Source organism: Mastomys coucha, unplaced genomic scaffold (genome assembly GCF_008632895.1).
Source record: "Mastomys coucha isolate ucsf_1 unplaced genomic scaffold, UCSF_Mcou_1 pScaffold5, whole genome shotgun sequence".
NCBI classification, from domain to species: Eukaryota; Metazoa; Chordata; class Mammalia; order Rodentia; family Muridae; genus Mastomys; species Mastomys coucha.
In genome coordinates this window covers 82,375,434-82,392,434 of record NW_022196911.1, presented here as the reverse complement: position 1 = coordinate 82,392,434, position 17,001 = coordinate 82,375,434, and the positions used below count along the sequence as shown (strand labels likewise).

Below are 17,001 nucleotides of genomic sequence, written 5' to 3'. Positions count from 1 at the left end.
TCTTAAACTTGCCTCTACCTCCTGAGCTAGAATTAAAGATGTGCCCCACCAGGCTCAGTTTATATGGCTTTGGGGATCAAATCCAAGACTTTTTGTGTGCTGGACCAACTCAGCTACCTCCCTAGTCCTGATGACCATCTTATTTCTGCCAACCCACAGAGGTCCACCTGCTTCTGCTGACCCATGCCCAGCATCTGTGAGCTTCTTAATTTCTGAGACTAAGTGTATTGTTTACTGTTCTGAGCACCTGACAGCCTGACTCACTCAAAGCAGATACTCAGGAAATGACTATATGCTGTTCAAATAAAGGTCCACCCTATAAAATCAGCAGATCTTTTATATAGCCCATATTCTTCTGTTTCCTTAGATTTTGGAGTTTCTAGGAAATTCTGCCATTTCTCTACAGTATATAGAAGTTGAAGTGCCTTTAATATTTGAACAACTTAGTTAAATTGTAGTATATTCTGTCCCCTATTCCTTTATTTTAAACTGCATTAGCATGGTTCCTGAAAGAATCCTAGGGAGGGACTGGAGAGATGGCTCTGGCTTAAACACCCACATTGATGACTCTACAAAGACCAGCAACTCCAGCTCCAAGGGACTCACTCTAGTCCTCTGACCTCCGAGGGCACCTTTCTAAGTACACATACCTATATTCTGACACATATGCATACACATATTAATTATTATATATAAGCCCTCTGGTAGTGGCACAGGCCTTTAATCCTAGCACTCAGGAGGTAGTCAGACAGATCTCTGTGAGTTCAAGGATAGCCTGGTCTTCAGAGTTAGTTCTAACAGTTTCTATCCAATCATGACAAGATTTGTTTTCCTACACTTTGAAACAGGACATTGTTGCTTTGTTTTGTCTTTTGAGACAGCATCTCTATTCATAACCGATTGTCTTCATACTCATAACCGATTGTCTTCATACTCACAGACGTCAGTATACTTCTATGTCTGCTAATATTAAAAGCAAGTACCTCCATGCCTGGCTCAAACAGGAAATGTTCTCTGGGTTTTGGGTTGTTTTTTTTGTTTTTTTGTTTTTTTTTTTTTTAATTTTTTTGAGGTAGGGTTTCTCTGTGTAGCCCTGGCTGTCCTGAACCAGCTCTATAGACCTGGCTGACCTCAAACTCACAGAGAGCCACCTGCCTTTGCCTCCCAAGTGCTAGGATTAAAAAGGCTTGCGTAGATGTCTTTAAATATAAGTGTTCTAAATGGCCAGAGATGTAGCCCTGTAGTCGAGTGTTGATAGGGCATACTTAGCACTGTAACAAACATAATAAATGTAACACTAAATCCTGAAGGCTCAGCTTTGTCTGGTTCTCAATATATAACTCAGAATGATCTTAAACTCTTTCCTTTCTTTCTTTTCCCCCCTTTTCTTTTGTAACTTTCTCTCAACTATGCATTGTGGCTGACCTTGATATTTTTACTTATGTGTATGTGCGTATATCTTTGTGAGTATATGCCACATATGTTTGGGTGCCAGTGGAGACTAGAAGGTATCAGAGTCCTTGGAGCTGGAGTTACAGGTGATCATTTGCCAGTGTGCTGGAAACTCAGCTCAGATTCTCTGGAAGAACAGCCTGTACTCTTAACCACTGAGCTGCCTCTCTAGCCCCAATAAACTGCTATTCTTAATGTAAGTATGGAGTAGCCTAGCTAAACATGGTACCCTAACTTAAATAATGCCTATTCCCCAATCATAATTAACAGTTTTATTCCTAGGACAATTCTAGAAAGTAGTTGCCAATGTCAATAGGTTTAAGGGAAAATGTCCTTATTATGTAAATCGATAGATTGATCTAAATTATACTCTGTAAATAATCAGATATACTGGACCACTTATATATTCTGAAAGATTAGAATATAGGTAACAGCTTTCTAATTTATGGTGTGTTTAGCAGATGGGCAGGGACAGAATTCTGTTGTTTTTAAAGATGTTGCTTGTACATTGGTTTGCACTCTTTGAGTAAGTCAGAGAAAAATCAGAGCTAAAGCCTCAGCAAACTTGAGAGCTTGAAAGGCATTGTTAATTTCTGTTGCAAATTATTGTGATGACATAAAACTGATTCTTAATTCATTATAGACTTACATTGTAAGAAATGCATGAGACCTGCACAGATTTCTTAAAGTACAGAACCAAATGATAAAAATTGTAATTATAAAATGACATATTCCCAAATTCTCACCAAATGGAGGATAAGAATTCCCAGAAAATAACATTAAGTCTATGACTTGCAATAAGCCATATGCAGAACATTGGCTTGTTGTCTGCTTGCCAGGGTCTTATTGGAAGACAAAGTCCCCAGTTTTACCACACAAGAGAAGTTTCCATAACTCAGTCATTGAGCTTGAGGGCTGGGGGATGGGCTTGGCTGGGACAGGGACTTTTTACCAGATACAGAATGTTCCATGCTCTTCTTTGCTGTCTCCTATTTTTGAGTTAAGTTGATGTTTGACCTCAGAGTCAGGCTTGCCTGTGGCAAGAAAGATCATTTGAACCAGTTAGTAATTAAGTTCTGAAATAGGAGTGTTGTTTCTTGTTCTTCGCTCTATGGAAAGTAGTTAGAATGAGTTATATCAGCCTGGGCCACAGGAGGAAAACTCAACTCAACTTTTTCTTTTTGTTATTTTTCCTGTTTGGGTTTTGTTTGTTTGTTTGATGGCTTCTTTTGTTGTTGTTGCTGTTGAAAGATGATCTTACTCTGTAGCCTGGCCGGTCTGCAACTCACTTCATGTAAACCGGCTGTCCTTGAACTTATAGAAGTCAGTCTGGCTGGGATTAAAGGGATGGCTTACCTTGCATGGCTATCTTTTTTTTTTTTTGGTTTTTCGAGACAGGGTTTCTCTGTATAGCCCTGGCTGTCCTGGAACTCACTCTGTAGACCAGGCTGGCCTCGAACTCAGAAATCTGCCTGCCTCTGCCTCCCAAGTGGTGGGATTAAAGGCGTGCGCCACCACTACCTGGCGAAAATAATTTCCTTAAAAGGTTATAGAAGTCTGGACCACAAATATTCATTTCTGTGATCTGGGAAAGGATCAGTAGCTTAGGGCCTGGCTATGGTGCTGCAGTTCTGCACTCTAATTTTAAAGTTACCTCCCTCTGCAGTTGATGAGAGAGCTTCCCTTCTTGTGTCTGTGGTGATATACAGAAACTCTTCCATGTTTTTGTCTTAGTTGCTGGGATGCAGCATAAGCTGGACTGTTGATGAGAAACGGGTATTTTATTAGGAAGTTACCATTATCATGGCATTTCAGTGGAATGATAAAGCTAAAAACCAGTTATGTTAGATAATACAGGGTAAAGTGAAAGGCAGTCAGGCATTCTGACACATTTTAATTACCCTATAAATACTTCTTAGATACATAAACCTATTCTTTCATTAATAGAAGGAATTACTGTGTGGTTTTGAATGAGGGAAATACTAGCCAAAAAAAAAAAAAAAACACGTAGAGAGCAAATACAGGGCTGGAGAGACAGCTCAGAAATTAAGAGCACTCGCTACTTCTTAGGCAGACCAGGTTTTGTTTCCAGCACCTGTATTGGGTAGGACATAACCACTTGTATCTATCTCCATGGGATCCAGTGCTCTTTTCTGGCCTTCTTAGGCACCTGTACATACATATACACATTTGGGCACACATATATACACACACACACACAAAAAGACCTTTAAGGAAAAAGAAAATACAAATTACTACTGAGCATGGTGGTGTGCATCGTGTACGAGCGTGGGGAGAGAAGAGGAAATTAAAAGCAGGCTTGGGATGGGGAGGGGAGAAAAGAAACAAATACAAAGGCTAGCTAGGTATGGTACTGTATATATGCCTTTAGTTCCAGTAATCTGGAGGCAGAGACAGGGGAATCTCTTGAGTTAGAGGCCAGCCTAGTCTCCATAGCAAGTTCTAGGATAGCCATAGAGAGCAACATAAAGAGAAAATATTAGTGGAGATAGATGAGAAGAATTCTTGCCTGGTAGCTCACTCCAGTAATCTTCACAGGTAGGAAGCTGAAACAGGATTACCATGATTTCCAGTCCAGCCTGACCTACAGAGTATCTCTCTTTCTCAAACACAACCTGATGTTTTTATTCACTCTGTTCTTTGAAAACTGGAATGAAAATGTGTTTCCAAGGCATGCTGAGAGAGCTCCACAGAAGGCAGTGTTTGTCCCTCAGCCTTGAAAGTTGGAGATGAGCATGGAGAGCCAGTCTCAGTCAGCTGTTTGAGTACAGCCAGCACGATCATTTTTTACCCCATTATAGCAGACCATTCCTTCAACTCCTGCTTTACCATTGACAAAAGTGCCTGTCTGTCCTCCATGCTCAGGTCTGAATTCTGAAGAAATGATCCCAAACATTCAAAAGTGAGGGAGGGCATTGCAAAACCTTCATGCTAGAAACTCCTTGTGAGGCAGGAGCAACCATATGCCTGAAGTTTCTGGAAAAAGCAATATGGTCTGTCTTCCACCAAGCCTAAAAGAAAAGGGTGCCGTCATGTGTATAAATAATACCACTGGGTACACTGAGCAAAGTTGAATACCAAAGAATTTTTAATTACTTCAGGGGGGCACAGATGCAAATTTAAGATGTTTTCATCCCAAGCCCTGAGGTAGAATCACAGCAAATTTTAGAATGTGCCAGAGACTGTCAGTGCAAACAAGTCCATATAAGAGGCCTAGAATTTCCAGTGCAGTATATAATTCCCACTCTGCATTCATTGTATGTTGGGATACTCTTCCAAAACCCTGGTGTATAAAGAAACCACATTACAAATCCAAAAGAGGTAAAATATTCAAGACAATTTGCCAATTTTCCCTGGCAACATCAGCTTGTAGATTGTGTTCTATGTTCAGTGAAAAGGTAACAATAGTTAACACGTTCATCCCCGGCACCCAGAATTCCTAGGTCTTAGTTTCACCAAGTTAAAGATGCTGGTTTTCAGTCAGTGCCAGTCCACTCACTCACTCCTGCAATAGTTAGGTAACAATTGGTGTCTTCTTATTTTTTCCCTCTAATCTCTGAGGGCAAGGCAGATATTAATATTAATGAAGGCCTTTGGCTTCTTCAGAAGATTTCTTGATAAATTCCCCTGACCTTTCTAAGGAGTCCACCTAAGTGGAGGGTTTCTGGTAATCTGTCATTGTTGAATCAGGCTAGGAGTCTGAGGTCGACTCTGAGTCACTATGAATACAGCTCTAGTATTGGTTGGTCCCCAGGGAAACTGGTGGTTAAACACTGTGAGAATCTTTATCAGACAGGAAATGACAACTCATTAAAATACTAACCGTTAAGCCTGTTTAGATCACTCGCTGTCTGAGGGTGGGAGGAAATTTTAACCCTACAATGTTTAACTAGAGTCTCTCTCTCTCTCTCTCTCTCTCTCTCTCTCTCTCTCTCTCTCTCTCTTTCTCTCTCTCTCTACCTCCCTTCTCCCTCTCCCCCTCCCCTTCCTTCCTTCCTTCTTTCCTTCCTTCCTTCCTTCCTTCCTTCCTTTCTTTCTTTTGTACATATTTCTAAAAACAGAATTATTTATAAGTGTCTTACCAAGAAAGAGAATTATTGCCTTTTTTTTTTTTTATAGAAGACAGGTCTGCATATGATGAAAGTAGAACGGGAGAGGGCTTTTATTTTATCCCCAAAGCATATCTACCCCACTGTTTGTCCCACTGTTGCTGTAAGTGTCCAGTTCATTGTCTTCAGAGGACTCTGCTGGCTTCAGTCGGAAGAGGATCCTTCTAACCAAGGGTGTTAGTGTGTGCTTGAGATGCCAGCACTCTGAAGACTGAGTCAGGACACTGAGTTCCAGGCCAGCCTGGGCTCCCTGAGGAGACCCTGCCCACCACCCACCAGCCCTGCAAAAGAACATGAAAAAGCAGAGAGGTTTCTACTTAGGACTCTATTCCTAGGCTTCTGAACTGCATCCAATCCATATCTTAAATTCTTCAGAAAAGCCTGCTACATGCCTGTAAGCCAGCACATGAGAAGCCCAGACAGGAGAATCTGAGTTCAGAGCCTACCTGAATTTCATTTACTATTGAAATTTACTAATTTAATCCAGAAAATTCTTAAAAGTTTTTTTTCTCAGAGCACAGGTTTTTAGCACAGGTTTAGATGTCCAGATGCCTAAAAGATCCTTCATAGCTGTCCATTATAAAGACAAGAGACTGCTGGGTATGAAAGTGGGGCAGGGGCTGGTGGATCTCTGAGTTCCAGCAGGACAGCCTGGGCTATGTGAAAGGAGAGAGAGGAGGAGAGGAGATTATTTTTGTAGATTTCATTTGCCTTCCCCTTGACACTTAATTAGACTGCTAACTAAGCCTTAAGATGGGTTTAGAAGGCAGAGGTGGCACATTCTTCTAATTCCAGCACTAGATGTAGAGGCAGGAGGATCAGGAGTTCAAGATCATCCTTAGTTATGTAAAAAGTTCCAGGCCGACCTGGGCTACATATCTCAAACTGACAAATAAAACATTGCCTATAAGATGGCTGGCTCAGTGTGTAAGGGCACTTATAGCCAATGTGATGGCCTGAGCTCAGTTCTAAGACCCACATGATGGGATGAAAGAATCATCCTACATGTTGTCCTCTGACCTCTGCTACAAGCTGCAGTGTTCTGTGTGTGTGCACACAAGTAAAGTGGGGCTTTTGTGTGTATATAACCAAAGCAATAAATTATTATTAATAATAATATTGTGGTGATTACCTGACTCTGCTAAAAGCATTCTTCCCTTATAAGTTTTCAGTGATCCCTGTGTAATCACCTGAAGCTAGTACTCTGATAATCACCAGGAGGTGCCAAAAATTTTAGCCTCAAAGTGCCATACAATGAGGTAAAGGGGAAAACTACCTCTATACCACAGCTTCCTTGTTTAGGACCCACACCAGTATATTTTTACATGCTTCTATTAGTACTAAGATCCTAGGGAAGTAGTCAAGAAAGAAGTAAAGCTTGGATTAAGTTTGAAATGTACATCAGTCATGCCTCTGCACTAGTCAGATGAATTTTGACCACTTAACAAAACAGTACATTTTTGTTGGTCTGGTTTGGGGTTATTTTTTAGAGGGTAGGAGGATGACACACACAGGGTCTCTGTAGCTCTAGCTATCCTGGAGCACACTATATAGACTAGGCTGGCCTCTGCCTCTCAGGTGCTGAGATTAAAGTCATATGCCACTATGCCTGGAATTGTTGTTTTTATGTGTTATGTGTGTGTGTTTGTATGTGCGTGTGTGTCTGTCCATCTATTGTCCGTCCGTCCTTAGGAGACTCATCAGGCCTCACCCACTGAGTTGCCAGAATGATCTTGTTTTGATTTTAATACAGTTTCACCACAAACTTGCTGTCCTTCTGTCTCAGTTTACCCACTGCAGGGATTATAGACGTGACCTCCCATTTTCAGCAAAACAGTATACCTTTCAGTTCACACTTCTGTTAAGTACAGTGCTCTGACGATACATTAACCAAAACACATCTGACTAGAAGAATCATGACAAGCACAAGGAAAAGTTCAGTTATTTCATAGCAAGATCTCGTTAGGTTACATCTCCATGATAGAGAAGTGACTCAAAGTTAATTAGATGTGTTTTTATATATGATGAACCAACTTGTTTGAGACACAGTTTAAAAGAATTCCCATGAAAAGTGAGAGGAGAGTTGGGCAGAGGCAGGCAGATTTCTCATTTTGAGGCCAGCCTGGTCTACAGAGTGAGTTCCAGGACAGCCAGGGCTATACAGAGAAACCCTGTCTTGGAGAAAAAAAAAAAAAAAAGTAGGAGGAGGAGGAGGTGGTGGTGATTCTAGTATACTTGGATTGGGTTCTGTATTAAGCAAGATGTGCATATTGTGGAATACTTACCCCACCCACTCTTCAGCAAGCTCCCCCAGCCCTGCAGCTTCCTCAGGGTGGACGGTCCTGGCATATCTGAGAACAGAAAATGATGCAAGCCTTTATGAGTAAAGATGAGGCGAGTTCAGAATGCACATTCTCATTAGATATATGATTTAGACAAATAGAGTTAAATGTTTCTAAAACTTTTTAAAAATAAAAGATTTTACTTACAAAGTGGTTAGGACTCTTATTTTTCTCGTGTTACTTTGAGTGTATTTATTTGTTGGTTGGTTTGGTTGGTTGCTTAGTGTTGTCTGTTGGCATTGTTTGAGCTTGGCTCCTTTTTACACTGCTGTCCAGGCTATAGCCTGTTGGCCTGGCTTGCTCATTTCTCCTGCCTCACTCATCTTAGGTGCTGCAGTTGTAGGTGTGAGCCACTACGTCCCACTGGATTTTTCTTTTTCTTTCTTTTTTTTTAAAACAGTAATTATTGTTTGTCAGGAAGTCTGTCTTCTGTTTGTGCTAACATATACTTAGGTACAAAACCATGGGGACAGTGAAACACATGAAATCAGTTTTGAGTTCTGAACTTCTGAGGCTTTTCTTTTAAGAGTTTAGGATTGATTTTTGCTTTGCGGGACACCCCCCGCCCCCCAGTCAAAAAAGAAAGTCAGTAACAAAACCCCAAACCTACCACCTACAAAATTTGTTTGTTTGTTTTGGGCTTAGTCTTTGTTTGTTTTTAACAGGGTTTCTCTGTGTAGCCCTGGTTGTACTGGAACTCTCTCTGTAGTCCAGGCTGGGCTCAAACTCAGATTCACCTGCCTCAGTCTCCCAATTTATCCATAGAATTTTTTCTTCCTGTTTTTTTGTTTTGGTTTGGTTTGGTTTTTTGAGACAGGGTTTCTCTGTGTAGCCCTGGCTGTCCTGGAACTCACTCTGTAGACCAGGCTGGCCTCGAACTCAGAAATTCAGGCGTGCACCACCACTGCCCAGCTTCTCCCTAATGTTTTAAAGGAAAAGGTAAATCATATGACCTTCCCTTTTTTAACACTTTCTTATTGAGAGCAAGTAGCTATTTATAAAGCCGGCTTAAGTACATTTTAGTCTAATAAAGGGTGTGTTACAAAACAGTTCAATACTAAACCATAGCTCTGTCTATATTTGTTCTTCCACAGCATTGTGTTCTATATCACAAAGCTAGTTCTCTGAGCTTCACCTACTATTGAGGTTAGATAAGAGTTCTTAGCTGTGCACACACGGTGGCTCTGAACTTAATGCTTTCAGAATGACAGCTGTAACCAACACTGAACTGTAATGTATGTATACATGCACATGCACACACAGCACCAAGCACACTGTTCCTAGTGTGTCAGAAAATAGACTCATTCTTATGGTCTGTTCTCAAACATGACTTGAGGTGAGTTTTTGAGCTGTCTTAACTTGTCTTATGTGTGTGTTGAGAGTGCCGGCTGTGGCTGAGGGTGGCAGTGGAAGAAGCTTTCTAGCAGTGTGAAGCTATGGACAAACTGGGTGTGATGGTGCAGGCCTGTAATTCCAGCACTCTGGAGGAAGACGCAGGAAGATCAGGAGTCTTGGAGAGTTCTAGCCCAGCCTAAGCTGTTTGAGCCACTGTCCAAGAAAAAGGGGGGAAGTGGGTAGTTAGAAAGCTGGCTCAGTGGTTAAAAGCACTTGTTGTTGTAGTTTTTTTTTTTTTTTCTTTTTTCATTCAAAATCTCTGGTGTAAGAATACTTTGTGGGAACCTGTGAGGTGACTCAGCAGGTAGAAATGCCTAACAACCTGAGTTAGGTTGCTAGGACCCACATGCAGGAGGAAAGAACCAGAAGTTGTCCCCTGGGTCTGGTGGTGCATTCAAAGCCAGTGTATCTGTCCACACATTTTGCTGGAATTGTTTTCATATCTAGATAATTTATTCCTAGAGTAAATAGAGAGACTGTTTGCATTCCTCCCTGTACCATAAAGAACAGTTGCTTAAGCTAAGGAGATGCCCATCCACTGAGAGAGAGAGTCCCACCTGGGGCTGCGCTGCCTCACCCTCGAAGCTTGTCTGTTCAGGCTATACCTCACCGTCCCTCAGTCATCTCTCCTTTCTCTTCCCAGTTCTTTTAGCATTTATTTTCTACACTGAGCATTTAAGATTGTACTTTCTCCTGTTTGGTTTTGAGACAAGGTCTCTGTGTAGCTCTGGCTGTCCTAGCTATCCCTACAAAAGACCAGGCTAGCCTCTTAACTCACAGAGACTCACCTGCCTCTGCCTCATAAGTGCTGGGACTACTTGAGTGTGCTGATATGCCCAGCTGCATTTTGTTTGGGGATGTTTTGTTTTTCTATTTTTTATAGCGTAGACACAAAGTAGGGACTCCTTTAAATGTTAAGAGATTACTAGGTAAAAGATGAATAAGTAATAATAGTACAAAAAGAAAAAGAATGGCCAGCAGTTGGGAAGTTGTTACTGGCTGGCAAATAAATATAGTAGCAAAAGAGAGTCTTCTCTTTTATTTTGCTTTTTAAAGCAGGAACTTAATTGTCCCAGGGGAAAAAAAAAGAGTTCTTTGGTATCAGCATTCTTTGCGAAATAGCACTGGGCACAGCACACATACGCCTGCTATACTTTCGCTGGCCCTAGAAAAAGTACAAGCTAATTTGCCTTGTAGCAAATAAGACAGATGAGAAAATAAAGGGTACAGGAAGTAAGATGTTTACTTTTTTCAAAGTTGCCCCACAGTACTATTTTACACAACCTGTTAGCTATCAAAAGAAAAGGTGGGGTTGGGGGTTGGGGGTTGGGGACGGAGCCTGGTAGCTTCAGTTGCCAGACCGGTTTTACAGCCCTGGCTCTACAAACTCTGGGGACCTTGGTTGGTCCAGAGCCTTATCAGAGATAGTTATCCAGACATCTTGGAACAAGCTGTTTAGTAATGTACAGGAGTTTCTGTGCAAACATCCATCATAAGCCATGAAATGATTCAGGGTCCGTAGTTCCTCTTTGTTCCTTTGTTAATCACTGACTTCTGGCTGGGGGAGGTGCCTCCCCAATGTGCTAATGCATTCTTTTTGGATAAGGATGACGCAGGGGTTGTCCTAATAAGGACTTAGATTGAGAAAGCACCTCCCACCCACCCCATCCCCCTGAGAAGACGGGACAGTCAGAGAGAGGGAGGGCAGTTTCTTTTTTAACTGGAGATGACACAAGCATAAGTCATTTCCTTATTAATCGGTTTAAACCAGTTCTTACAGGAACTAGTGGTGATAAATGTGGGACTTCTCAGAAGTCATTCATTTTATTCTTTGTGCCATGGCCGTGTGCTGTCTCAGCTGCGCTGGCCTCACCCTCCTGACATAGCAGTGGCTCTGGGCTCTCTCCTACTTTCTCCCAAATGCATTAATGTTGACGATGTCTCTAAGGAGTTCGGGAGGGATTTTATCACTATTCAAACTTCACAGGATTGCTGCGTCTCTGATTGTTGAATTTTGTCCTTTTTATGCAGTCCTTGCATTCCCCCTCTTTTTTTTTAATCTGAAGGGTAAGTAGATTTCTTTTAACATTTCTCTTGCTTTTCTTCCCAAATGTGTCTTTCCTGTTTCCAGCACTGTCCCCGGCATAGGTCCGTCTCTGCAGAAGCCTTTTCAGGAATACCTGGAGGCACAGCGGCAGAAGCTTCATCACCGAAGCGAAGCAGGCACACCGCAGGTGAGGACCCCTGGCTTCTCAGACCCTGAGGCAGTGGCGGCGGCAGGCTCAAATTAGATTTGGAGCTCTCCCAACTTCTAAATGGGGTGGCTGAGGTAGCTTATTGGTCTGTATCTAGTGGTTTTTCAGAAACAAGGATGGGGTAATGGAAGACAGAATTCTGTTGTGTGCAATGTTGTGATCTTAAATGATTATTACATACACTTGCAGTCTGGGTTAAAAGTTAAAACGTACACCATCACCAAGGACTAGGTAGCATGGTTACCCCCTTTCATGTCTGCTGTAGGGAAGCAACTGCCTGCTTTTTTTTTTTTTTTTTTTTTTTTTTTTTTTGTTCTTTTTTAAATAAAGCAAAACTCCTGCCACAGCTGAACTTTTAACTTGAATAAACTGCCTGGCCAATTTGCCTTCAGTTCCCGAGGCAGATAGAAAAGAACCAGCAGATGTGTAGGCAGCACCCTGAACAGGGAGCCTAGAGGAGAGCAGTTGTTCTCCCTTGGCTTTAGACTTTGAGTAGCTCTTTGCTGTGGTCGGTGTCCAAAGATGGCTCACATTTATGTTCTAAAAGCAGCTCTGACACTGAGACAAAGTTTAGATCCTCTTCCCCTTCCAAGCAAGATCTGCAAGGCTGTGGACAGAGTAGACTCTAACCAGACCGCTCAGGCACAGTGTGAAAGAAGAGCCTACCCTTCCACCCTCCCTAAGCCATACAAGTTAGCAGCTCTCCGACCAGCAGCTTGAGCTGGCTGTGAAAAGGCTTGGCCTGAACGTGGATTTCAGCGTAGCTAGAGACTGGTGTTTGATTGTTTGGGTTTTGTAGGCAAGCCTCAAGTTCTCACCATTTCCCTTGAGGTGTTGCAGATAATCTCCTCAGTGTTGAACTGAGGAGACCCTTTTTCTTGAACTACTCTGCTTTCTTTCCTACAGGGAGAAAACTGGTTATCCTGGATGTTTGAGAAGCTGGTCGTTGCGATGGTGTGTTACTTTATCCTGTCTATCATTAACTCCATGGCACAAAGCTATGCCAAACGAATCCAGCAGCGCTTGAACTCAGAGGAGAAAACTAAATAAGCAGAGCGTTTTTATCTGCAGAAGTTAGCATGGTGGAGTCCTGCCTTACATCGGGAGGGCTCTAACCAGGAAGGAAGATCCCCATTTCCAACCTTTATTGATTTTTAAAACATTCTTCCTGAAAGCAGTTTAGTCCATATTTTACACTGACATACTTTTGCTTTATTTGTTAAGGTAAGGTCTCCACCCACGTCCAACCCACGTTGTATTCTTTAGGGTGGATATGATGTTCTGCTGCACACTTAACAAAAACTGGCCTTCTGATACTTTCACAGGGCCACATGGTCCAACTGGAGAACCTCGGCCAGACAGAACCTTCCGAAGTATGTTAAATATGTCAGGCTTTTTAGGCTTGTCACAAATGATTGTTTTTTTCTAAGTCACCAAATGTATATAAGTTATATATATTGGATAGCAATCTTGCATGTCTATCATGGAACAATTTAATATGCCTTCCTTTCCCACCCTCAAAAAGGCCATTTTATGATGCATTGCACACCCTCTGGGGAAATTGATCTTAAAAATTTTGAGACAGTATAAGGAAAATCTGGTTGGTGTCTCATAAATGAGTACGCCATTTTTTATTCTGTATATTTAGAATGAAGTCGTGAAAAACTTTATAAAGACATCTTTGATCATTCCGAAAATGTGTCCGTTTTCTTTAGTGCTATGGTTTTTCGTTTCTTTTTCACTTCCACAGAGTGAGTGACAGCCTTGCCAATTAGACTTAAACCAAATTGCCCAGGCTTTTATTTATTGCCTGAGAGCCACCAAGGTGTTTTGTTATGTTGGACTGGAGAGCTAAATGGGACTGTGAGGTTCACCTAGAATGGGAGTCTCTTACTTTATAAAAACAAGAAGTGGTGATGTATAAATCAGAGGACACTAGCAAGAAAGCCTTTTCATGTTCGTGTTAGTTTCAGCCATACTCCAGCTTTAACAGGCGGAAGTTTACTTCTCTGTGTGTTTCTGTGTTTTACTTCAATGTGATTTTCCTTTGACATTTTTCTGATTGACCCTGTTCATTTTGTTTTGCTTGGTAGGAAAATAAACAGCCTTCTTTCCTAGCATTGGCATTAAGCCCAGCAAGCTGGAGATGTTTGCTTTGCTTTAACCCTGCCTGAGCACCTCCTGCTTGCCCCTGTCGTGGTCGTGACATCTGCATGGCTGTACCACCTTGTCGGGTAGCTTATCAGACTGATGTTGACTGTTGAATCTCATGGCAACAGCAGTCGATGGGCTGTCTGACATTTTGGTATCTTTCATCTGACCATCCATATCAAATGTTTTCATTCAGACATTACCCAGCATCATGGTTTGCAGTCAGAAATTGTGGTCCTTATGTCTTGTGAGACTTGCGGCCCTTATACCTTGATACGGCAGCAGTATCAAGAGAAAGCTTCCTAGGGACTTGGGGTGGTCATCATAGTCACAACTAAATAAATAAAATGAAAAGTCACTTCGCCTCACGGATTTTGGAAAGGTTGTCCTTCGTTGACTTTTTGTTGGCTAGTTGATTTATGTTTTTTTTCTTTACAGGGACTAACAGTTTGTTACCTGACCATACTTGAAAATCAATGCCCAAATTAACCAATGGAATATTTATTTATTTATTTATTTATTTATTTACTTGTTTAATTTGAGATAAGGCTTCACTATGGAGACCAGGCCAGTTGTGGACTCATAGAGACCAATACACCCTCACTTCCCAAGTGCTAGGATTAACTTCATATGCACTATGCTGCCAGGCTTAGACCAATATAATTCATATGTTAGCTAGCTAGCATCAGAATTCCCACCCTACTTTGCAATTGTTTCATCTCTTTGCCTCACTATTTTATTTTATGTTTACTTGAAGAAAGAAGATGTTAAGTGTGAATTATATTAAGTCTTTGGGAGTTATTTATAAACTTGCTTCAGGGTAGAATATTTAATGTGGAAAAAAGTGCTTTCCTAAGCTAAAAGTCTAGGAGACTAATCAAGTTCTAAACGCTGTTATTTTGTCCTTTATTCCAGCTGAAACAGTGTGATAACTCTTCTGACCAGTGATTGACTGGTTCCATTAACCAGTAACATAGATATATAGTTACATGTCTCCAAAGATACTACTACTTAAGTCCAACTAGTAGGAGCCCAGAAAGTTTGCAGGTGAATGGTTTGCTATTCCTGAAACTTGAAAGGACTCCATTTCCTCATAAGTCTTATTTCATTCCTCTCCACTCCAGCTGTATGCCCCATCTGCAGTTTATTCACTCAGGCACTGCCATGAGAATGGGAGCTGGGTCTGGAATCTTATGTACACATAATCTGGATTGTGGGGCTCTAAAGAAGGATCCATTTATTTGGATACTGAACATATAGTTTAGTGGTTCTCAACCTGTGTGTGGGTCATGGCCCTTTAGCAGTCTTCTGTCTCCTAAAATACATTATAATTCATAACAGCAAAATTACAGTTATGAAGTATCAATGAAAATAATCTCATGGTTGGAGGTCACCACAACATGAGGAACTGTATTCAAGGGTCGCAGCATCAGAAAGGTGGAGGACCACTGGCCTAGTCCCATCCTAACAAGCTAGGAAAAATGAAGACTGCAAATGGCTTAGTTTACACCTGCTAGGTATAGAAGCACCCCTGCTGTGAGCATTCCTAGCCTCACCATGTCTCCTGCATGCTCTGCTGTCTGTAGCATAAAGACAGTATGGGATTCCTGTTCACTAGTAACTCAGCCGTTACCCACCAAACACAAAAACTGCAGTAAGCTTAGTGAGTTGCTGTGGTAAATGTTCTTATAACTCCAGTTTTTGTTTTGTTAATTTGCTTGTCTGTGTGTTTTGAGACAGGGTTTGTCTGTGTAGCCCTAGTTGTCTTGGGACTCCCTTATGTAGACCAGCTTGGCCTCAGACTCAGAGTTCTGCCTGCCTCTGCCTCCCAAGTACTGGGACAAATCACACTTGGCCTTCACTCCAGGTTTTTTTGTACCTTACATCGATAGGATTATTTTATTTTTAGTTGCATGTATTTGTGCCCATGTGTTACAGTGTCGGAACAAGACTTGCATGTGGAGCGGGAATTACAGGTGGTTGTGAGCTAAGCCTAGGGCTTCTACATGAGCAGTATTTGCTCTCATGTGCTAGCCATCTCTCCACCCTTGTCTTCAGGTTTTAAATCATCAAAGATTATCTTAGACACATGCAGAAATGTCATAATGTATCCACTGCACCAGAAACTTGCTTGCAGATTCTCCCTTTCAAACCTAGGCCCAGGCTGCCGCTGGGCCGCCCTGTCTTCCCAGGCTCTCTTGGAGCCTATGTCATCTCAGATAGGTTTTTGTAGTGAGAAAGACTATTTGGCCAAGCCTTTTAAATATTATTTTGAGGGTATTGTGTTTGGAGGTTTTGTGTGTATCTATGTGTGTCTTCTTCCCAGTGCTGAGGCTACACTCCAGCTTGACAAGTTTGTTTTTGTTTTTGTTTTTTAACTACGTTTTATCTTTTTGTATGAACATACATATGCCACAGTGAGTTCCCTTTTCCTACCATGTGAGGCTCAAGAGTCCTAATGCTAGGCATGCCTGCCACACAGCCATTTCACCAGGGCAGAAAGCGATTATAAAGTCCAAATTAGGATGGACATGGTGAAATGCCTTTGAGCCCAGCACTCGGGAGGCAGAGACAGAGGGATCTCTCTAAGTTTGAAGCCAGCCTGATCTATAGAGTGAACTCCAGGCCATCCAGGGCTACATGATTCTATCTTAAAACAAAAACGCTCAAATTACTAAAAAGACTCGGTGGCACACCTCTTGACCTCAGCACCAGGGACTCGGAGGCAGTATACAGTATTGAAACCTATAAAGACTTCATCTCAAGAAAGGGGGGCAGGAAGGAAAACGGATGTGCTAGAAGACAGAGAAAACAGTGAGTTTGCGCAGCCTGGTGGCTTACGTGAATGAAGGAGCTTGCTGCCAAGCCTGACCCTGTTCAGTCCCTGTACATGATGGGAGGACAGAATCCACAAGTATAGATTGTCCTTGGTCTTAAAAAATACACAGTGCACACATACTTGTTAAATGTTAAAAGAAAAAAGTTTGAAAGGGTAAACCACAGCTTTCAGACCTGAAGCCAAATCATCTAGTATAGGTAACTATGATTAAACCACTTTTTAAAAAAAAGAGGTGTGCTGGGGTTGGGGATTTAGCTCAGTGGTAGAGCAAGTGCAAGGCCCTGGGTTCAGTCCCCAGCTCTGGGGGAAAAAAAAAAAGACGAGATTTAATGGCATGTTCAATCTTTCTGTTTTTAAGACAGGGTTTCTCTTTGTCACCCTGGATGTTCTAAAACTACACCAGGCTGGCCTCAAACTCAGAAATCCACCTGTCTCTG

The 17,001-nt window shown here is 41.8% G+C and overlaps 1 protein-coding gene across 1 annotated transcript in view; it reads left to right on the top strand.

The window, feature by feature from the left end:
* The window catches only part of Vmp1 (vacuole membrane protein 1), a 94,484-nt gene extending 81,213 nt beyond the window's left edge, over positions 1-13,271 (top strand). Inside the window, exons 11-12 of the mRNA XM_031355016.1 lie at positions 11,451-11,553; positions 12,481-13,271. Of these exons, the coding sequence (XP_031210876.1) occupies positions 11,451-11,553; positions 12,481-12,624 (247 nt within the window). The 3' untranslated portion in view covers positions 12,625-13,271. The remainder of the gene's footprint in view (positions 1-11,450; positions 11,554-12,480) is intronic.
* Positions 13,272-17,001: the final 3,730 nt, after the last annotated feature.